The sequence below is a fragment of the Hirsutella rhossiliensis genome (assembly GCF_020360975.1).
Source record: "Hirsutella rhossiliensis strain HR02 chromosome Unknown scaffold00010, whole genome shotgun sequence".
Lineage (NCBI taxonomy): Eukaryota > Fungi > Ascomycota > Sordariomycetes > Hypocreales > Ophiocordycipitaceae > Hirsutella > Hirsutella rhossiliensis.
In genome coordinates this window covers 714,706-735,892 of record NW_025408676.1, presented here as the reverse complement: position 1 = coordinate 735,892, position 21,187 = coordinate 714,706, and the positions used below count along the sequence as shown (strand labels likewise).

The 21,187-nt window shown below is 59.4% G+C and overlaps 6 protein-coding genes and 1 non-coding gene across 7 annotated transcripts; 4 read left to right on the top strand and 3 right to left on the bottom strand.

The window, feature by feature from the left end:
• Positions 1-698: 698 nt before the first annotated feature.
• Positions 699-1,808, top strand: HRG_08370 (reverse transcriptase (RNA-dependent DNA polymerase) domain-containing protein; the record flags this gene model as incomplete). The annotated part of the gene is made up of 5 exons (XM_044866841.1): positions 699-715; positions 781-803; positions 870-1,261; positions 1,321-1,620; positions 1,662-1,808. The coding sequence occupies 5 exons, from the start codon at positions 699-701 to the stop codon at positions 1,806-1,808; spliced, it is 879 nt and encodes a 292-aa protein (XP_044717728.1).
• A 3,134-nt stretch (positions 1,809-4,942) lies between these two features.
• Positions 4,943-5,918, bottom strand: HRG_08369 (short chain dehydrogenase domain-containing protein; the record flags this gene model as incomplete). Its single annotated transcript, XM_044866840.1, has 3 exons — positions 4,943-5,179; positions 5,234-5,754; positions 5,849-5,918. The coding sequence occupies 3 exons, from the start codon at positions 5,916-5,918 to the stop codon at positions 4,943-4,945; spliced, it is 828 nt and encodes a 275-aa protein (XP_044717727.1).
• A 1,963-nt stretch (positions 5,919-7,881) lies between these two features.
• On the top strand, positions 7,882-9,549 carry HRG_08368 (uncharacterized protein; the record flags this gene model as incomplete). The annotated part of the gene is made up of 1 exon (XM_044866839.1): positions 7,882-9,549. One exon carries the CDS (start codon positions 7,882-7,884, stop codon positions 9,547-9,549), a length of 1,668 nt encoding a protein of 555 aa, XP_044717726.1.
• Positions 9,550-9,746: 197 nt separating this feature from the next.
• Positions 9,747-10,985, bottom strand: HRG_08367 (FAD binding domain-containing protein; the record flags this gene model as incomplete). Its single annotated transcript, XM_044866838.1, has 1 exon — positions 9,747-10,985. One exon carries the CDS (start codon positions 10,983-10,985, stop codon positions 9,747-9,749), a length of 1,239 nt encoding a protein of 412 aa, XP_044717725.1.
• Positions 10,986-12,353: 1,368 nt separating this feature from the next.
• On the top strand, positions 12,354-14,420 carry HRG_08366 (AMP-binding enzyme domain-containing protein; the record flags this gene model as incomplete). The annotated part of the gene is made up of 5 exons (XM_044866837.1): positions 12,354-12,417; positions 12,553-13,107; positions 13,212-13,734; positions 13,801-13,996; positions 14,085-14,420. 5 exons carry the CDS (start codon positions 12,354-12,356, stop codon positions 14,418-14,420), a joined length of 1,674 nt encoding a protein of 557 aa, XP_044717724.1.
• Positions 14,421-15,170: 750 nt separating this feature from the next.
• HRG_12120 lies at positions 15,171-15,242 on the top strand. Its single transcript has one exon. It is a non-coding gene; the product is annotated as a tRNA-Asp (tRNA).
• A 170-nt stretch (positions 15,243-15,412) lies between these two features.
• Positions 15,413-20,049, bottom strand: HRG_08365 (NACHT domain-containing protein; the record flags this gene model as incomplete). The annotated part of the gene is made up of 3 exons (XM_044866836.1): positions 15,413-18,990; positions 19,065-19,596; positions 19,660-20,049. The coding sequence occupies 3 exons, from the start codon at positions 20,047-20,049 to the stop codon at positions 15,413-15,415; spliced, it is 4,500 nt and encodes a 1,499-aa protein (XP_044717723.1).
• Positions 20,050-21,187: the final 1,138 nt, after the last annotated feature.

Below are 21,187 nucleotides of genomic sequence, written 5' to 3'. Positions count from 1 at the left end.
TCAACGCGCGGGTAAACCGAGGCTATCGAATACGCGCCCTTGTCGACTGTGGATGTGACTGCTATGCCGTGATCGACGAAGCCCTTGTTCGGAAGCTGCGGATACCCTTCGTCGACTCGAAACCACGAGAAATTGGGGGATTCTCAGAGTCAGCGAAGAGTGTCATATCCCCAGGGTCGTGGCTGTTGTGGTCGAGACAGCTGGATTTGACGAACGTGTCTTTGATACGTGATCCCAAGCCTGGGCCAGGACATGTTCCTCGGCCGGCCTTGGATGGAGAGAAATCACGTCGTGTACGATGCTGCCAAGCAGCGAATGTACCATGGGAGGGCAGGTGTGACGATACGCCTCATTGGGCAGGAAGAGCCCGCCAAGATACGCGCGATTCGAAGCGCAAGACTCGTGTCGGCAGCCGTATTCACGGCGGAGTGTCGACGCGCAAAGAGACGCAAGAAGTGCAACGCGATCTCGATTCATGCAATCAGTTTGTCGGATATAGAGAGGGCGCTTCAGCCGAAGCCGCCAGTCGATCCGAGCGAGAAGGTCCCGGCAGAAGTGCTGAAAGAATTCCGCGACCTATTCTCACCAGGAGAGGCAATGAAGCTGCCGCCACATCGACCGGGTGTGGATCATGAAGTCAACCTGCAGCCTGACAAGAACGGCAACGAGCCACCCTTCCGTGGGGCCCACTCTACAACATGTCACGAGAAGAGCTGTTGGTCTTGCGAAAGACCCTGAAAGACCTGCTGGACAGAGGATTCATCCGAGCGAGTAGCTCAGCGGCTGCCGCGCCGGTGCTGTTCGTGCGGAAGCCGAATGGAGGGCTGCGATTTTGTTGCGACTACCGAGCGCTGAATGCAATCACCAAGCGCGACCGATACCCACTGCCCTCATCGCGGAGACCCTGCAGAATCTGGCCAAGGCTAAGTGGTTCAAGTTGGACGTGGTGGCCGCTTTCCATAAGATCCGCATGGCTCCGGGACATGAGGGAAAGACTGCATTTCGCACGAGGTTTGGGCTCTACGAGTGGCTCGTGTGCCCTTTCGGCCTGAGCGGCGCCCCGGCATCATTCCAACGATACATGAACAGTGTATTGCGCGAATGGCTGGACGACTTTGTCACAGCGTACCTGGATGATGTACTGATCTACTCGAGCGGTTCGAAGGCGGATCATGAGGCTAAGGTGCGACGAGTTCTCCAAGCACTCGCCGACGCTGGGCTGCACCTAGACCCAGCGAAGTGCGAGTTTTCGGTACAAGAGGTCAAATACCTTGGGTTCATCGTCAACGCAGGAAAGGAATCGCCTGCGACCCCGAAAAGCAGCGCGCCATCCGCGAATGGGAGGCCCCGACCACGGTGAAGGGTGTCAGAAGCTTTCTGGGCTTCGCCAACTATTACCGGATCTTCATCCCCGACTATGCCAAGATCACGCAGTCTCTGGATGCCCTGCTTAAGAAAGGAACTGCCTTTCATTGGGGACGAGCGGAGAACGAGGCGTTTCAGGAGCTGAAGCGACGATTTTGCGAGTCACCGGTGCTCAAGCAGTGGGACCCGAGCCTCCTGACCTTTTGGAGACGGATTGCTCAGGCTACGCATTGGGAGGCGTCCTGTCGCAGGAAGGCCCAGATGGACGTCGACACGCATGCGCCTTCTTCTCGAAGCGACTTTCGCCAGCGGAGTACAACTATCCCATTCACGACAAGGAGATGCTTGCCATCATGAGATGTCTCGACAACTGGAACGCCGAACTTAGGAGCTGCGGCCCATTTACAATCCTTACCGATCACCGCAACCTGAGTATTTCATGACACGCCAGAAGCTCACGGAACGGCAGAGCCGTTGGGCAGCCGAATTGTCCCAGTTCGACTTCAAGCTCGAGTATCGACCGGGAAGCGAGGCTGTCGTGCCTGATGCGTTGTCCCGCCGTGAACAAGACAAGCCACAGGGCATTGACGACGAGCGGGAACAAGGAAGAATGATACAGTTGATACCGGATAGTGCCATTCCATCATCGACAAGAGCATGTATCAACGCGATGAGTTCTGACTGTTCAGAGGCATCCACCCTGCCGAAGATGAAGGTCTTCGAGGTAGCGGACCTGCAGCAACTCTGGGACGAAACGGTGGCGAAGGACTCGATATTCCGGGCAGCCTATAAGGCAGTCCGCGATCGCGAGCGTGCCTTCCCGCCCTCGCTGGGCCTGAAGATCCAGATTTCAGAATGTGCGATCGACGCAGGCAAAAGGCTGACATTCAGAGACCGTATTTGGGTGCCGGGTGGATCCGGAGAGGAGGGTAACCAGGAGGAAGCTGAGAAAGACCAGTTGAGAACCCGCATTGTGCAGCAGTCGCATGACTCTGTTGCGACCGGTCATCCCGGCAGGAAGGTACGCTGGCTATTGTGGCTCGGCGATTCTACTGGCCTGGGCAGTCCCAGCTGGTTCGCCGGTACGTAGCCAATTGCGACACCTGCGGCAGAGCACACATCTGGCGCCAGTCGAAAAGGGGATTTCAAGCCTCTGCCGATTCCAGATCGACCCCGAAGCCATTTGTCCATGGACTTCATCACAGATCTGCCGCCTACTGGACCGAGCAAGGCAAGGTACCTGTGGGTGATTGTGGACAGACTGACAAAGGCTGTGACCCTCGAGGTGATGGACAACATGGAAGCTGAGCCGTGTGCAAACCGTTTTCTCCAGTGTCATTACCGATTTCACGGAATGCCACGGTCCATCGTCAGCGACCGCGGAGCAACTGGCTAAGTAGGTTCTGGAAGAGGTTCTGCCGTCTTGCAGGTGTCACGCAGAAATTGAGCACGGCCTATCATCCTCAGACGGACGGAGGGCCAGAGAGAATGAACCAGGAGATCGAGGCCTACCTGAGAGCCTACGTGTCGTACGTGCAGGACGACTGGGAGAACTGCTCCTGCCGCGCAGCTGGCACTCAACAATCGTGAATCCGCAGCGACCAAGATCAGCCCCTGTTCGCTGAGCATGGTTACCACGTCGATCCCATCAGCGTCGAGGAATCGGAAGAGCCACCGAGGCATAGAGAGGAAAGCAGAGCTGATAGCCTACTCAGTCGCCTGCAGGAGGTCAATGAGTACATGCAAGCAGTGATGGCCTCCTCACAGCAACAACAAGAAGAGGCTGCCAACGCAAAGCGACAGCCTGCGGAGCGATTTGAAGTTGGTGACAAGGTGTGGCTCTCGATGGCAAACTACAGATCGCCACGACCGTGCAAGAAGCTCGACTGGCTGCATCACAAGTACACAGTCACGAAGGTAATTAGTTCGCACGTTGTTGAGCTCGATGTTCGTGGCTCAATTTACCCGCGATTTCATGTTGACCTTTGCGGCGGGCGCATCAAGATCCGGCTCCTGGCCAAAGGTAGATGACGCACAGCCACCACCGGTACAAGATGAGTCCGGCACGAATCTGTGGGATGTCGACGAGATTCTCTGCGCGAGATGGAAGAAGCGGGGACGAGGGGAATTCAGGCAAGCACTAGTGCGATGGACGGGCTACGCAGAGCCGACTTGGGAGCCAGTTGAGTGGTTGCAAGGAACAATTGCGATGAAGGCATTCGAGGACAAGTACGGGCCAATCAAGACCAATGATGGCCCTAGGGAGAGGTACGAGACGCTGGCAGGAACGCAAGAACCCCGCAGACGCCGACCTGGTCGGAGGGGACAAGGGGTAATGTCACGGGCTGTGCCCGGCTGGTGGACCGGTTGTACCGGGTCCGGTGGGTCGTGCCCGGTGGCAACACCGGCCGGCCCGCGGACCCAGAAGCTGCGAGAACATTCCGAGAAGGGTAATATAAGCTCGCACTCGAGGCTACGCCTCGAGTTCAGCTTCTTTTCCTCCTTAGCTCTAGATAGACAACATCTAGGCACCTGCTTGTTGAATAAACTCCGGGCCAGCCTTTCACACATATTCCCAGTTCCAGCGAGCTCCCCGACGGACCTAGCGGCAGCAATCACCTGCCATCACTACGGCAGGCCTTTGAGCCATCCGACAGGCTACACTGTCTGCCTTTGGGGCTATAGCAATCATGGTGTCTCTGCATCGGCGCTGGTATCGCCATACGCAATTCCTAGCCTTGTATGCACTCTGGGAGATACTCCAGGATCGAAAATTCGACCGATCGCTGCCAAAAACACTAGCCTAGCACATGAATGAAGGTGGCTGCAATAACCCCATTACCTAGCCTTGCGGATGAGCCTTATCGCCGTCAAGGTTCATCTGCACGAGATAACCTATGTCAAGGCTCAGGCTGACGAGCTCCTCAGTAGAATCGCCTCCCAAGCGTATGAATATTGCGCAGCTTTCCGTAGGGGGAGACACTGACAATAACGTTGAAGTTCACTCGGCGACTCTAGTTCCTCCTCAAAATTTGATGCTTGACCCCTATATTCGGCCCAGGCCGACTTACCTTCTCGCCTCACCGATTCGGCGAGGAATTTGGGGGAGAAAATGTGTAAGCATTTGGCATTCCACTTCTGTTTTCCGCGGAATATAAACGGAAGTCGATGTTCCATCAAGGTCATCTGGGCCGCGTCGTTTACTTCGGGAACTCCCTCCCAGCAATGTTGAATTACAGCATGATCAAGACGAGCCGAACGGCGGTTGTCATCGACGTTGGGAGCGTCAAGTGTAATTACCATCAGACTGTTCGTGAATTACACGAGTACTACCATACAATAAGTTGCCAAAATCTTTCTTTTTCATTATAAGTCACTTGAAAATACGAGATGAGTTTGATAGAACCATAGGCATAAAATCAGTATAGAGAAACATCAGACTGCATTTGTTATATGAAGTAGCGGTGCACAACATTTCGTTTTTCATGTAAATGGCCCGTCGGCGTAGCGCCGGGGACGGCGGCTAGGGCACCAGAAGAGCATAGAAAAAGCCACTCGAGATGCTTCATTCTTCACACTACATCCCAGTCGCAAGGCTGTTGCCTCCATCCACTACCACCGTCTGGCCGTTAAGATACTGATTCGCGGCGAGGAACAGGACAGTGGAAGCCATGTCTTCATCCTTGCCGGGGCGGGCCGCCGGAACTTTTCCTTCAAACGACTCCTTGGAGATGTGGCTCTTGTTCACGTCGTCGCTTTCGCCCGTGGTCATTTCGCTGGGGAAGACGCCGGGGGCGATGTTGTTGACGCGAATCTTCAACCCGGCGGCGGCAAATTCAGAGGCCATCATGCGCGTCAGGTGGCTCACGGCCGCTTTTGACGCGTTGTAGCTAAAGTGATTCTCGGCGGACTGGACCACGCCCGAGACGGAGCCGACGTTGATGACGGTGCCGGACCAACCGGGGTGCTGCTCCGTCGACGCCTGCAAGAGCGGCAGCATGGCGGCCGTGGTGAAGTAGACGGATGCCACATTGGTGCGGTAGACGTCGATCCAAGAGTCAAAGGTGCCCTTGTCCGAGTCGAAGAGGAAGCGCTTGAGCTCGTCGGCCGACTTGGCCTCGGCCACGGGGTATGTCGCTTCGCACACGCCGGCGTTGTTGACGAGGATGCACAGGCACTTCTCGCGGGACCCGATCTCGTCAAAGAGCGCCCTGATCTCCTCCTTGGATGAGACGTCGGCCTGGATGGGGATGATGTCGCCCACAGCGCCCTTGCTGTGGACCTGGGAAGCCGTCTCGATCTTGTCTTTGGTGCGTCCGCAGATGTAGACCTTGGCCCCGTTGGCGGCCAGAGATTGCGCCATCATGAGGCCGAGGCCCGACCCGCCTCCTTTTTTCGTGAACGCTCGTCGTTAGTCTGGGACAGAGTTTGGCGTAGCAGGGTGCAAAGTGGAGATGGTCAAGGGGGCCCGAGGTTGACGAACCGGTGATGAGGGCGACTTTACCCGAGAGGTCGAAGAGATCCTCTTTTGTCAAGGCGCCAGTGCTCGCCATGCTGACTTGATCCCGGGATATATTGCGCTTTCTTCAAGGGTGTCTGTTTTCCGAGTCGTCGTCTAGTCCGTCCCGGGGTGTTTACTTGGAGGTGGATAGCTCAGCACTCTTAGAAGGCCAGCATTATTTGCCTTGGGATGATGAAATACTGTCACGCGGCATTGGCAATACAGAACGTGAGTTCATCCGCATACGATTCGAGGTCGGTGCTGGCGTCTTGTAGACATGGGTGGAGGCAGATGTCGAAGCGCTCGCAATGGACATTGCCATGTTTCCAGCTGCATCGATGAGATCACTTTTACGTTTTGATCGGGCTCTATGATGCCATGGCAGGCTCTTCGTTCAGTTTCATTCGCAACGCATATGATGACCCGCCGAGGTCATTATGATGGAATATCTCCGCCTTGTCTGTGTAACGATAGAGCTGGCCTCGAGTGTCGAAAGGACCAGTGTCCGGTAGCCCGAGCTGTCACTGGCATTGTGGCGAAGTCGGCGAGAAAAAAAAAGGACGCACAGGGATTGGATCCTCCTTGGAGCCTTGGAGCCTGTCCGCCTCCAGCTAGCCCTCGGCGTCCTGACTCGCGGTGGTTGACCCTTATCCCACGTGCTCGGGACCAGTCCCTTTCTTTGGTTGGGCGAATCTCGGAATCAGGGGCCTTGCTTCCAGATCCATGGCAGTCATAAATACTCGGATCCGAGGACTCGCAACTGCGTAGCTTCGCTCAGGCCTTGGCGCGAGATGCGGGATGGCGCCATGGATAGAGAGACGGTGCTCTTGCCGATGGCTTTACCAGTGGACGATGAGCGTATCTAGCCTGGGCGGCTCGTTCTCAGTCAGCCCGCAATCAACGGCGGCGTGTCCTCAATTCGCGCCCGCCCATGCAGCCCCCTCCCCCAGCCAATCGACTCCGGGACATTGTTTGACCTGCAGATGTCGGGGGGGGCTTGATGGCGTTTGTGTTTGCCTGACCGCTGACCCTTCCGCTCCCAAGACTCCTCCTTCCTTGTCCACCGCTGGTTGGCCCAGCTCATCTGCCCTATGAGAGGATCCTCCCTCGCTCTCCTCGGCGCTAGATCATGTGGCAGACTCCACGCGTGTTCGGGGTCCCCGAGGTCTGACCCCTGAACCCCAGAAGTACGTAGATCTCGTACCCCTTTTGCCATTGGCAACGCCCGTCACGCGGGAGGAGCAAAACATCCCGCCAAGCAAGACTGGTGAGCAGGTGCGAGATTTGTCGTTCTCGACCGTGGAACCACCCCCCTGACCGCTGGTCATCGACTACGAAGTACAGTATGTGTACTCAGTGGTGGCCGCGCGTTCAGTCCGGTCTTCTCAGCAAGCACTGGAATGGCTGGGGACTCGGTGTGCAGTCCTGTCTATGCTTGCTTTGTCGGGCCCGTCTCGACGAGTGGACTTGCGAGACATGGCCGCGCAAGCGCGCGTGTGTCGACCGGGGGTTTCCGTCTATTGGACCACGACCGTGCCGCGATTCCGACTGCGACGCGGGCCCTTTTGGATTTCTTGGATCGATTTTTCGAAAACCTTTTCCCAGGCTGCGTCATCCCGACTTGCCACTTGTATCTGTACTTCGTAATGGTCGGTTGGCGAGTCACGGCGGTCAGCTTCAAGGTGTGAATACGAAGCTGCCCGTGATTTCCTTGTACATCCGTCGGCAAAGGTCGACATCGCGGTTCTTCTTGGCCATTATTCTGCTCAATCTTTTCTTTTCTCCTTTACTCTCGGTGAAATACGCAAAGGTTCCCGTCTATCACAGGCTTGACCAGTGATACAGGAGCGCATCTGGTCTCGACAAACTCTCCTCCGGGCCCACAGCAAAAGTGGCATCATCTGCAGCCCCTTGCCATCGAACTTTGCTGGACTCTGACCCTGAATCCGATCCAGTACCAAGTACTTGAAGGGGGCGAAGCCGTCGACGAGCATGCCACTCGGCCCATCCTCCTCATGCTGAGAGAGTCGGCAGTGCCGATTACCGAGACGGGCGACCACTCGGCAACCCCTTCCAGAACCGACTTGGCCACCATGGCACTGCCCCTGCGGCCGGCGTCGCCCCCATCGAGCCATGATGGCGACGACAGCGACAGCATCACGCCTGCCGGGGAGGCGGGCTGCTGCGCCACAACGATCGCCGCCGGGCACGATGCGGCTCGAGCCGGAGCGGCGGAGGCTGTGTCGTGCCCAGGGGCTTCGCCCGGCGGGGAGAAACAAGGGGCCAGCGCCGACGCGGAGACGGGCCGGGTCCGGCTGGTGCGGGCCGGCAACACGCCGTTCAGCCTCCCCCGGGGCTCGCGGCTCGAGAACAACCTGTCGTGGGTCGTGGGCTGCCTCGAGCTCGCCAACGCGGGCGACTTTGCGGCCAACGTGTGGAACCAGCTGCCCGTGCCCCTCTTCGCCGCCGTCCTCATGGGCGTCGGCGGCACGCTGGCGGCCTTCATGAGCGTCTTTGCCTTTCGGGACGCCCGGCGCGCGTGGAACAACATCCGCTTCCTGCGGCGGCAGCGCCGCCAGCTCCGGCTTCAGCGGCAGCAGCAGGACCAAGCCCCGGGCGGCGACGGCGGCAAGTGCTCCGTCGAGCCGGCGGGCCGGGCGCTGGACGTGCTGCTGGCCGTCAGCTTCCGCGAGCTCGGCGGCGAGGTCATCAACCGCTGGGTCATGGACGTGCTCATGGGCTTCGGCGCCGTCCTCATCTCGGCCGGCACCTACATGGCCATTGGCGGCGGCACGAGCGACCAAGTCTTTGCTGCCAGCAACCTGTTGTCGGGCTGGCTCGGCAACACGCCCATTGCCGCCTTTGGGCTCGTCAACTCGGCCTGGGCCATCTACATCTGGTGCAAGGCCCAGGCCCACGTCTGCGCAACCCGCCGCCTGCTGCCCGGCTCCCGCGCCGCCAGCCTCGTCAAGCGCCGCAGCCGCAACGTCCAGGTCTTCTGCGTCATCAACGGCAGCGCCACCATCCTCGGCGGCGCCGGCTCTATGTTGACGTCCATCTACTGGTGGGGGTATGTCATCCTCATCCCTGTCGTCATCTCGTCCATCTTCTGCAACCTGTGGTGGCGCTGGCGGGTCGGCTACACGCGCTCCCAGGCCTGGCCGAACGAGTTGAGGGCCCTTGAGCCAAGCGAGCTGGCCACGAGCCTCGAGTTTGCCGCCCGAGCCGAGATTCTCCTCCGAGAACAACAAGAGCAAGAGCAGAAGAAGAAGAGGAAGAAGAATAAGAAGCATCGGGAGCAGCAGCAGCAGCAGCAGCAGATAACGCTCCTCCATCGCTTCGTCCCCGATCCATCGTCACTGCCCGACGTACTCGCCTTTTTCCACCAGCACGCCCTCTTCGAAGACCTTTGTCTCAACCTGGCATCGGACCCCAGGCTTCGCGACGCTCTCTGCGGCGCCAACCCAGGGTCCGAGCTGGAGGTTGGGCCTGTCGAAATCTTGGCCCTGCCGGCTCCACTTCACCCCGACGTCCTCAACAGGGCACAGGAATGCATTGGGCGCGTGGGGCAGCGGCATTTTCGGAACCGCGAGCGGCACTTGGCCGAGCTTCTGGGCACGTACTGCACCATCATAGGGACGGTGGATTTAGACATGGAGGACTCGAGCGAGAAACAAAGGTAAACTGGGGCAAGATATACAGTACGGGACATGCATGGCTTAGAAGCACAAGGCGGTATCGAAGTCAGTTCTGTTGAAACATGAATACTACATTGTCTGGGCCAGCTTGCCCTTAATGTGTCTATACCTAGATATCATAATAAAAGTTCGTTGCATGAAGCCTTGCTCCGAGACACCACGCTTCCTCGTCACCGGAGGCCCTACTCCGGCGCCCCGAAGCTGGCCATCAAGTCTGCCATGGCCCTCGCGCCATCTTGAGAAAAGAGAAGCTTTGAATTGGTCCACGTCTCTTGCGCCGCTATCCTGGCTCTCGCAAACATGGCCCGATCAAACCCGGCAACATGGAGCAGCAGGACGTCTGGGAAGGATTGGGATTCCGGAGACGACGAGTACTCGTCCCAAGCCTTGGCAATGGCCTCGGCCAGGTCGAGAGAGTCGCGCAGCGCCAGGTTGACGCCCTCGCCAGCCCATGGCATCATCAGGTGCGCCGCGTCGCCGACGAGGGCCACCCCGGGCCGGGCCGGCCACTCGTGTCCGACAGGCAGCATGTAGAGCGGCTTCATCGGCGGGGGGCCCGACGAGCCCGCCCGGGCAGCTTCCTCGTCGCAGCCGGCCGATATAAGCTCGTGGACGGCGGGGCTCCACGAGCCGAAGAGGGCCGCGTCGCCAAGCAGCACCCGCCTCCACTGCTCAGGGTCCAGGTCGCGCGTCCGGTCCTGCAGGGCGTGCTCGTCGTCCGAGGCGGCGCTGACATGGACCGAGATGGCGCCGCGGGCTCCGCGGTGGCTGACGAGGCCGTTGCCGCCGCCGAGGATGAAGCACGAGCCGTCGCCGACCATGTCCGCGAGCGCCGGGCGTCGATCGGTGGCTCCGGCAATGTGCAATGTCGCGTAGCTGATGCCGCCATACCGCGGTCCGACGTCGGTGACCAAGCCCCGGACCCGGGACCAGGCCCCGTCTGCGCCGACGACAAAGTCATGCTCCCTGGTGCCGCGGTCCCCGAAGTCGAGCTGGACGCGGCCGTCCGCCGTCGGCGCTGCTCCGCGCAGCTTGTGGCCCCACGCAACGCTCTCTGCGGGCGTGGCCGATAGCAGCAGGCCGACCAGCTCATTGCGGGCGATTTCCGGCCGGTTCGCGTCGCCGCCGCCGCCGTCGTCGCGGTACTGCACGGTTCCATCTCGGTCCATGACTATGGTGCCCTGGCCGCAGTCGGCCGTCAGCGGGAGGAAGCGATGCCACAGACCGCAGGACCGGATGGCGGCCAGGCCCGACGCCTCGTGCAGATCCAGCATGCCCGAGGGCGCCGCGGACAGCGCTGCAGGGCTCAGACGGTCGCGCAGCTCGTAGATGGTGAAGGGGATGCCTCTCTGGTGTAGGAGGGCCCCGAGGCAGAGGCCCGAGGGCCCGGCGCCGACAATGGCGATGCTCGGGCGCTTCATCCCCGTCGATGCTCGGTTGGGGCAGCGGCGTGCGCAAGCGTCAAGCCACTCCCGGCTGGCCTGAGGTTGGCTCGGTTGAGTCTGGGGACACGACAGGGATCCCGACGTTATAAGATGGGCGGACTCGCGAGCTGTTGGGTCTCGCCCTGCTTGTCCACTGCAAGGCGGCAAAAACCATGAACAGTCACACGACTGCACTCTTATACGTATTCGCGCGAAAGTTTAAACATGCTCGACCATGCAAACGCTCTTCGGAGTCGACGAGGCCGTTGAGGAATCTCGGCGCCGGCAGCTTCGGACAGGAGTTCGTCTCTCCGGCCAACACGGATCCGGGTCCGGTCCGTCCCGTTCGGTCCCGAACCAACCCCGTCTCGCCAACGCACGTCACAGCGGGAGCTAGCCGAGGTGGTTCGGGTTAGACAAGATTATTATGACGGGACATTACAACTTCCGTCGTGAATACAGGGTGGCTGTGGAAATTATCCGTGTCGTGGTAGGCGGCAAGTTGGTCCTTGCAGTCCAGTCTACATCAACGAAACCATTGGTCGTCTTCTATCCTGATCAAGACAGCCAGCCAACCTCTGCCCCCCAAGAACCAAACAGCCAAGGGGCAACGCTAACACACATGTCCCGAATCCGCCGCGCGAGGAGGGGCATGACAGCCGCCAGAGCCAAAGCCCAACCAGACTACTGGCGAGCCGTCCAAGCTTGCCGCGGACCCCCGCCGCACGAGCCGAGGCCAGCAGCCGCAACCTCGTCATGGCCCTCGCCGGCCGGATGTTATTGGCTGCGTAAGAGGCGGGTAGGGCGGGGTTTCTTTGACACTTCTCGTTGACCAGCACGGCCGTCGACGAATGCTGAACAGGTCTGCACATCGGCGCTGCAGCGGCCGTACAGTACGATACAACCCTGCGCACATACCGACTGTGCTGTACGCACGGGTGGCGCTGAGGTCCCGTCCCGTCCCGCTTCGCAGCCGTCGGCCGTTGCTGAGTGAGGCGCCGCCGAAACAAAGGAGCCGAGGCACGCCCTCGTCGTTTATGCAGGGCACTTTTCCCTGGCTGGAGCCTCATCTTAACTTGCTGCTCCGACTGCTCTGAGTTGCTGCTTGACACCCATGCTTACCCTCCGCCCTTCCCTCTTTTCATTCTCCCCTCGACCCGTGTACATGATAAAATCCAGAGGATATCCCGAGGCCCATGACGCACCGACTTACAACCCAACGTCTTGTACTTCCTGTTCGCGCCGAGAGCATACCAACATCACGGCAACGCCGACAATCGCCTCGCTCTCCCCTTCTCACCCTCTCAGGCCTCCCTCTCCTTGCCGTGGTCCCTCCACTCACGACATCTAGCACCGGTGGCGGCTATGATTTACGGGACTGAAAACCAGCTTACGGTCCCTAACGTGGACCTCTTGACCCTTCTCTTTGGTGAGTGCTTGTCGTCTCACGTCTGAGTTTCATCGTGGACCGCCACCCCCCCTTTCTCGCCCACGCCCTTGCCATCGTCTCTCAGGTGCCCACTGCTCGCGCTGGTTTACGCTCAATGCATCGGCTTACACCTAGGCTCTCAAGACTCGGAACACAGCAACTCTGGCGAGCACACCGCCCTCCATGCCGAGGCTCACGACCCCCTGCAAGTCATCACCAAGGCCCGGGCCCGAGACCTGACCCGGCAGTTCGCCTACTTCTTCCGCCACTCGTACGGCATCGGCGGCGAACAGGACGACGACGTCGTCGTAGTCGTCTCCACCGGCCAGTCGGCCCTCGCCTGCCTATTCTTCGGCGTCATCGCCGCCGAGGGCATCTACTCGGCCGCCTCGCCCAGCAGCACCCCGGAAGACATTGCTCGCCAGATGCGGGACGGTCCCGGCCGCGTCCTCGTCTGCAGCGCCGACCGAAAGGCCATCGCCCTCGCCGCCGCCGCCGAGGTCGGCCTGCCCGAGCGCAACGTCCTCGTCCTCGAGTCCTATCCCCGTGTCGCCCTCCAGAGCGCCGACGGCGCCGTTCGGTGCGACTTTCGGGGCTCGCTGCCGTGGACCGCCATTACCGATCCCCGGGAGCTGGAGGACCGCACCATCTGCATCTTGTACTCGTCCGGCACGACGGGCCTGCCTAAAGGTCTGAGCGCCCAGGATATTCTTTCCTTGATCTGCTTTCTCGCCCACCCGTTATGCTATTCCTTGCTATTTATTCCCTGAACTGACGGAACGCGGGACGTAAAGGCGTCCTCATCTCGCACGCCAACATTGTCTCGGAAGCCTTCATCCCCGCCTCGGTCAACCGCCCCATCTACGACAAGCTATGCCGAGAGGGAAAAGGCTTCGCCCGGCGCACCCTCGCCCACCTGCCCACGGCGCACATCGCAGGCGTGCAGGGCTACTTCATCACGCCCATGTTCGAGGGCGGCATTGTCTACTGGATGCCGACCTTCAAGCTCGATGATTTCATCCGCTACGTGCCCGAGCTCGGCATCACCTCGCTCTTCTCCGTGCCCCCCATCTACGCCGCCATTGCCAAGCACCCGGCCATCACGGACCAGTTTGCCTGCATCCGCCAAGCAGCCGGCGGCGCCGCCCCCCTCAGCCGCGAGATTCAGCAGGCCGCCAGCGACAAGATTGCCCCCGGCTACATCGTCGGCCAAGTTTATGGCATGACCGAGACGACTGGCGCCATCACGTACACGCCTCTCGGGCGGACTGACACCATCGGAAGCCTGAGCCCGTTGCTGCCCAACATGACGCTGCGGTGAGTCTTGCCCACCACGCCTTGGCATGCTGTTGACGGCCGCTAATCCTCCCTGGCGCCATCAAGCATCGTAGACGATGACGACAAAGACGTGCCCTCCGGACAGCCGGGCGAGGCGCTCGTCAAGGGCCCCGTGGTGACCAAAGGGTACCACAATAGGCCAGAGGCCAACAAAACAGCCTTTCTGGCGGACGGCTGGTTCAGAACCGGCGATGTGCTCCGCGTAGAAAAGGGCTTGCTCTACCTCGTCGATAGGAAAAAGGTAAGCCCCTTTTTAGGAAACCCCTTGGTCGAATGATTCCACCCTCGCGCCTGGAACAACGAGTCCGCTGACAGAATTGCTCGTCCAGGAACTCATCAAGTACAAAGGCCTCCAAGTAGCACCCGCTGAGCTTGAGGGCGTACTAATGGCCCACCCATCCGTCGCCGACGCCGCCGTGATAGGCTTGATGCAGGGGAGTGAGGAGGTGCCACGCGCCTACGTCGTTCTCGCCCCCGCCGTCCGGGGCAAGACGTCCGAGGCGGACCTCGTCGCCTACGTCAAGTCCAAGGTGGCGGCCTACAAGCAGCTTCGAGGCGGCGTGGTCCTGGTCGATGCCGTGCCACGCAGCCCTGCTGGCAAGATCTTGAGGAACGAGCTGAGGGAGATGCAGCGTCGCCAGCTGCAGGGCCAGTCCAGGCTGTGATCTTGATGGCTTTCGATGTTCCATGACGACCGTCAAGACCCCTTTCCCGCCTAAGGATGCATTCGGTCTCGCGTAGAAGGATGGGTTTGCGAGAGGGAAGGGACGTGGCTTGTCTCGCTTCGAAAAGGGGCGTTGTGCGCAGAGCTGGCTGCTCTGTACGCGCCAGGCACAAAAATGAACAAGAGTCAAGGAATGAAGAAAAAAGAGAAACCAGAAAGGTGGCCGCACGCAATTAGAGCTCGTGTCCCGTGTTAGTTCAAGGAGATGTTCCCTGCTCATGCTGGTATTTATTGTGAAAGGGGCGTCTGGTCGAAGCCACAGCTGGCGGCTCCGTATGAAGCAGGCCTCGAGTCTCGGCGTTATTCAAATCGGCTTGTTCATAGTTTCATACTCTTCTCAAACATGGACGACAACCGAGCCCAAGCGAACTGGACCGTATCAGAACAGGAACTATTCCCAGCCCCAGTCAACAGGGCAGAATGCTGACGACTTGTCGGGCGTCAGGAGACGGCTCCGCTTGTTTGTCAAGCGACCTTTTTCGGATGCCAACAGCTTTGTTAGCGGAGCGACACACCCTGTCTTAGCACCCAGTCATTCATGCACAACATACTATGTATGGGTCGATCAATGTGGTCCGTCAGTCGGGTCTGGGTTCTCCAGGGCTGGTGTCCACGAGTCTGCTCTTTATAGTCATCAATAGCGGATCACTCATCATCACCCCCACACTACGATGGCTTTGAAAGCCATTCATCTTCCGTAGTATAGTGGTCAGTATGCAAGCTTGTCACGCTTGAGACCCGGGTTCAATTCCCGGCGGGAGAGACCAACCGCCACCCGGCCGACTTTTTGATAGCCAACAGCCACGGCAAATTTTTTTTCTCACATCGCTTTTTGTCGCGAAATCGCTGAATCAACAAACGGTAATTCACAAATTTTATGTGTAGACCAACCCACCGTACCCATACCACAAGTTATACTTGTTTCACGTCCTCTCACCGACTGGCGGGCGGCTCGATCTTGCGTCCTCGCCCTCCGCTCGCCTTGACCAGCGCAGGTCCGTTAAATTCAATGTCCAGCGCCCAGGCCTTGCGCACCATGTCCTTCCATTCCGCAAAACTTTGCACGCAGTCGTCCTCGAGTTGAATCTCCCCCGTGTGCAACACCCGATTCAGCGGCTCTACGATGAACCACTCATGGTCGCTTCGGCAGACGACCTTGCTGTTGCGGTCCTTGGTGCTGTTGCCCGGCCGCCGAATCACCCTTTTGAGGCAGTCGGTGCAGTAGCACTCCATGCAGAACCGGCACACGACAAATTCCTTGGACGCAGACACGTTGTTGAAGCACTGGAAGCAGCTCCGGTCGTATTCCTGGATGCCAGGCAGCTTGGGAGCCCCGCGCCGCTCCACGGGTGACTCGCTTTGCGTGCTGAGGGAGGCCTCGGGGTTGACCTTGCGCATCGACCGCGCCAGGGCTTGGGCATTGGGTACGTCGCTGGCGGCGATGAAGATGCGCAGCAGGTTGTCCAGCGCAAACACGTCATTCAGTGGCTCGCTATCCGAGAGAATGGACAGGCTGTCGTGGATGAGGCCCTTCAGCAGCGCCCTCGCCTCCGCCTCCCTGCCCAGCAGACGATAAAAGCACGAGAGGTAGATGGATGCCACGTTGACGTCGGACCCAAGCATGTCGGCCGGCATGTCCAAGTTGTGGTGCTCATCCTGCTTCTTCTGCACCGCCTCGAGCTTGCTGATCCAGGATTCGGCGTCGGCAGACTTGAGCCCGGCGTGCATGGCCTTTTGCTTATACAGCGCCGCCAGCTTCTGAAAAGACGCGGCGTGCGCCTGTCGCGTGGTAATGGTTCCGCGCGGGCGAGACTCTAGGAGCGAAATCTGCTCAAAGACGAAGATGGCGTCGTCGATGTCTCGGTTGTATGCGTAGGCGGTCCCAAGCGCAAGCCTCAGGTACAGGAACCTCAACGAATCGCTCGTGTCGTCCGCAATTCCAATAGCCTGCTCGAGGCGCTCTAGCAAAAACTCCAACTGGCCCGTCTTGCTCGCCGCCTTGGGAATCCAGTCCAGCACCAGCAGCGTGTTGTGCCGTTCCAGCAGCAAGTCGACGAACCGGCTCTGTCCGTGCTCACTTCGGGTGGTTTGAACGGACATGTCCTTGGCAAGTTCAACGACCTGTTCGTGGAGGTTCTCGGCGGCCAGAACTTCGAGGTAGCCTGTCTCTGGCTCCAGGGACTCGGATGGGCCGAGGTCCGCGTCGGCGGCGCTCCCAATGGCCTTGCGGAAGTACTCGTGCGTGAGATCCACGTCGCCAGTCTGGTACGAGCTCTGCCCGATGAGGAGGTAGTCTCTGTAGAGCCGCCACTTGATGTTCTTCAGCGCCGATTCCTGCAATCCGCCCTTGCGAATGTCGCGCTCCTCAATGGCTGCGCACTCGAGGGCCTGTTCCAGCGCATCGTGATAGCGCCCGTCTTTGTACAGGCAGTAGGCTATGCGACTGCAGGTCTCGACGCTGTTCTGGTCCATCTTAAGGGCCGCGTCGTAATGCCGAAGGGCTTGGTTGTGCATCTTCAACGTCAGGTACGTGCTCCCCACGCGACGGTGCCATTGCGCTGTCTCCGGCTGTTCCGCCCAGCGAGTCGCCTTTTCCATTCGCTCCTCGACTGTAATGTCCGGCCAGTGAAGGTTGGCGTGTGACCAGTCATATCCAGCGTCCACGAAGGCGACGTTTTGGACAATCTTGAAGCAAAACAGAGTCGGCGCGTACTGTTCAAAGTCGCTCGATAGCCAGGCTTTGGCGTACAATCTGCCGATTCGCTCACAGACGCCCGAGGCTTGGGCTGACGAGGCTTTGGCAAACGCCCGGGCCTCGGGACTGAGGCCGTCGAGGACATCGGCGTCTTGAAACCACCTTCTGAGGCCCCCGATGTTGCTGTCGGTGAGCACTTCCAGGCCCTCGTCGTTCTTGGCGTACATGATGCTCCAGTCGAACACGGTGCTCTCGTCTGTGAGCATCTGGTACAACTTGACGCCCAACTCGCGCTTGTCGTGCCGGGACACGGCTGCGAGGTCGAGGCCGGCGACGTGTTCTTGCCAATACCACGCCGCATACTGCTTCATTGCTTCTTTTCCGGGCCCAATATCAAGGCGCAGGAACCACTCCTTCTCGATAAAGACTCTGAGGCAAGTCTTCAGAATGTGGACGCGGGCGTCTTGAATGTCGAACCCAACCGTCAAACTGTCAGCGTCGGATCCGCCAGTCATGGCGGGACGACGGTTTCGGAAGAAATCTCTGACCGTAGCGTGGAAGAATGTGACGCGCGTGGTCGACCTGTTTGATCGAAACTCGGTGTCGCTCGCAGTGTCAAAGACGTCCGAGCCTGGAGTCGGACTCAGCTGTCGAGTTGGGCTCCACTGTCCCGCAATGGGGCTCGAGTGTCGGCTTGGGCTGCCACGTCCAGCAGGGCTTATGCGACGCGGGGGGGCAGACGCCTCACCAGCGCTGAGGCTCCTTATGTGTTGAGTGGTGAGACGCCTCGCCGGGCTCAAGTCTCGTCTCAAATCGCGCTGAGCTCTCTCAAAGTCCTTGACCAGATCGTCAGTGGTCAGGCCGTCCTCACGCTCGAGATCAAAGAAGCACGAGTATTGCCGACGCAGAGACTCCTCGAGGAACAGGGGCGCGTCGCCGAACCGCAGGGCCAGAAACCCCTCGAGCTGGCCTAGGGTCAGAGGCTCCTCGGCGCAAGACACCCAGCGGAGCATCTCATTGAGATCGCGCGCGTCCTCTTCCGATATCGTCCTGGAGAGATTGACAAGCGTCCGCGACAAGACGCCGTCAATCTCCTTGGGGTACGTGCGGAGGCTCTCCAGGATCGAGCTCTGGTGGCGCTTGCGATTGACGTCCGCGACCATGAATCTGGCGACTAAAAACAGGCCGTCCGCCTGCTTCTCCAGGGCCTTGATGACATTTTTCTTGAAGTCGACGCTGGTGCGACTGAGCACCCTTGAGTGGAGCACGCTGCTCGCGATAAAGGCGTTTACGTCGCTGGCGTTGCGATCCGACGTGACCTGCACGCTGGCCAAGTTCTGACCAGGCGAATTGGGGTCGAGCCGGCCGGTGATTTTGTCGGAAAGGTACGATCTGCCCACAAGAGCAAACTGAAAGTGCGGCGCCCACGTCGGTTGCGGCGCGGTTTCGTCCGGAATGAGGCTGGCGAGGAGTTCAGAGACTTCGTCGCCGTTGGCCTCGTCTAACCCGTCGAGAAAGATGTACTTGGTGCGTCCGGCCTGATCGCCAGCGGCAGGGGAGGCGAGATAAATCAGCTCCCTGAAGGCGCTTGCCACCGTCTTGATTTCGTCCCTGCTCTCGAGCCGCGCCATGAGATCCTTGCGGTAGACTGCGTCCTTTTCGCTCAGTTGATGAGCAACATCGCGAAGCGCTTGCAACACGGATCTGGTTTCAGAGTTGTTTTCGCGGAAGAAGAAGTAGCCGACAAAGGGAACGCTGGCCGCGTTGTCCAGCGCCCACGAGATGATCCTGGCCGTCAAGTACGACTTTCCAGTGCCTAGCATTCATCAGTTAGCCTGATTGTATTCGTCCAGTTTCGTAGTCCTCTTGTCGTAGAAATGCCAGACTTACCTGCATTGCCGAATATCCACAGGTACGGAACCTCACCTCGCAGCCAGGCATTCAAGCCCTCATCCTCGAGGATCCAGTCGCCGGTCTGCGGGATAGTCGACTTCTTGAAGGCATTGTATATATCCTCGGGAAAGGGCGAGGGGCCAAGAATGTCGCGAAGCTTGTCTCTGTTGGGGAGGCCGGAAAACTCGCGGTGTTCCACCCGCAGGCTCTGGACGCCCTGGTTGACTTGAGTAACGGCATGCTCGATCAGACCAGCCTTGGTGCTGAGCTCCGAGATATTGCCAAAGGTATCTGCCAGGACCTGTCTCTCCTCGCCTAGGGTTAAAGCCTTGAGTTTATCGAGCGCCGGCTGCACGGGGCTCTCGGAGCCGATGAGTCGCTTGAGATACGCTCTGAAGCGCCCGCGACGGATCTCCTTGGTGGCCAAGACCAAAATCTCGAACAGGGAGGCTAGAATGGCGACGATCTGGGCGCGCAGCGAAGCCGAGATGCGGTGTCGCACGTATACGTCGAGCCGCGACGTGAATTCCTAGGTATCAGTGGTCAACAGCGAGCTCTAGGATCAGATGTGGGCAGCCCAAGCGTGGCCTACCTTTAGTTGGTCGAACAACTCGATGACGGAGTCATATGTGGCCGACACATTGTGGGCGGCGTTTACGAGGAAGAGGGCGGCAGCATAGATGCTCTGTGCGGGAGGATAGGCGGTCGAAGCGGCCCCAGCCGCAATCTCTCCAACGAGTTCGACGGGCCTGAGGGCCGTAGCGACGGCATCAAAGACGGATTGGCGCTTGGCGCGGAAGGCGGAGAAGCCGTCATTTTGGATGCTCAACTGCTTCTTGAGGTCATCGACGGACTCCATGGGCGGCGTCATGAAGTCGCCGAGAGCCTCGCTCGACTTGTCCCTGTAGAGCTTGGCGGCATCTGCAAGAATGTCGGCGAACCGCCGCTCGACGTCGGGCGGCTCCGGCTTGGAGGCCACCATTGTCGAACGAGCTCGAAGATCAAAGCAGAGCCAGACAGTACGAGAAAAGACAGAAGTTGGCAGTCGAGGCAGTAGTGATCTGTAGTGGGTGAAAAGGGTATCGTGAGTCTGTTCTTCTGGCGGCGAGCAGCAATAGATGAATCCTGGCAATGCAACTAGTTATGCAGACGCCCTATCTGCCGGCGCCTAGTGAGACGAGGTTCGGAGTTGATGAAGGCTTCCTCATACAACCAACGTGCAGGCACCGATGCTGTTAAAGAGGGGCAGCGCTGCGAAGGACGTTGGCCGACATGAGGATGCGATGTTGAAGGATCGTCGGGGAAGATGAGGAGGTGGGCGGCATTGGGTAGGATTGGCGCGTCAGCCCATCGACCGCACATGGAGCCGTACAGGTTTTTCTTCTTTTGGAGCCGGCAGCCCAAGGCAGAGAGAGGCGGATGGACGATCACACCGGCTCCTTCTAACGCCCATGCGGGTTGCCAGTGACGCGGGCGGCGGGGGAGGACAGCACCTGCATCTGCTGCAGGCAGGGCTCGAGGCGTCCAGGCGGACGAGGCTCGTCGGCTGAATGGTCGGGCATGACAAGGACGGAGGCTCGCGAGGGTGACTCTAGATTTGAGTTGAGGTGGGAATGGGGCTGTATTCGTGACCGGGTCAAGTGACCCTTCTGGCGCACAGAGCAAAGGCAGGGACCCGCCGTCACGTCGTGAGTTGTCTCCAGGGCGGTTATCGTGGTGATCGGCGAGCCTTATCACTACGTGTACCCTTCACAGGCCGAGGCGCATCAACGGTACTCGAGGCGGATAGTTGATCCGGGTCGCACAAGTACACCAGATAGTCGCGAGATGGCCATCTTCACGGCGATGGCCTCAGTTTCTCGCGCCCTGTCGGCCCACGAACCTTGTCTTGCGACCGAGGTCCGCACCCGCCCAGTCGCACTCACAACCTGCTGTACAGTTTACGCCCCTGCATACCCCACGTGTGAGGAAATGGACTGACACACGCCCAGGCTCGTCGTCAACCAGAGGCCTTTCATCATGCCTCGGCTGGCATGACGCATCTCTCTCGGGCCTGTCGTCGCCTTTGAGGCTCCCGTAGCCGCTGGCTTGTGTCAGTCGTTGACGGGCATCTCCTGTGG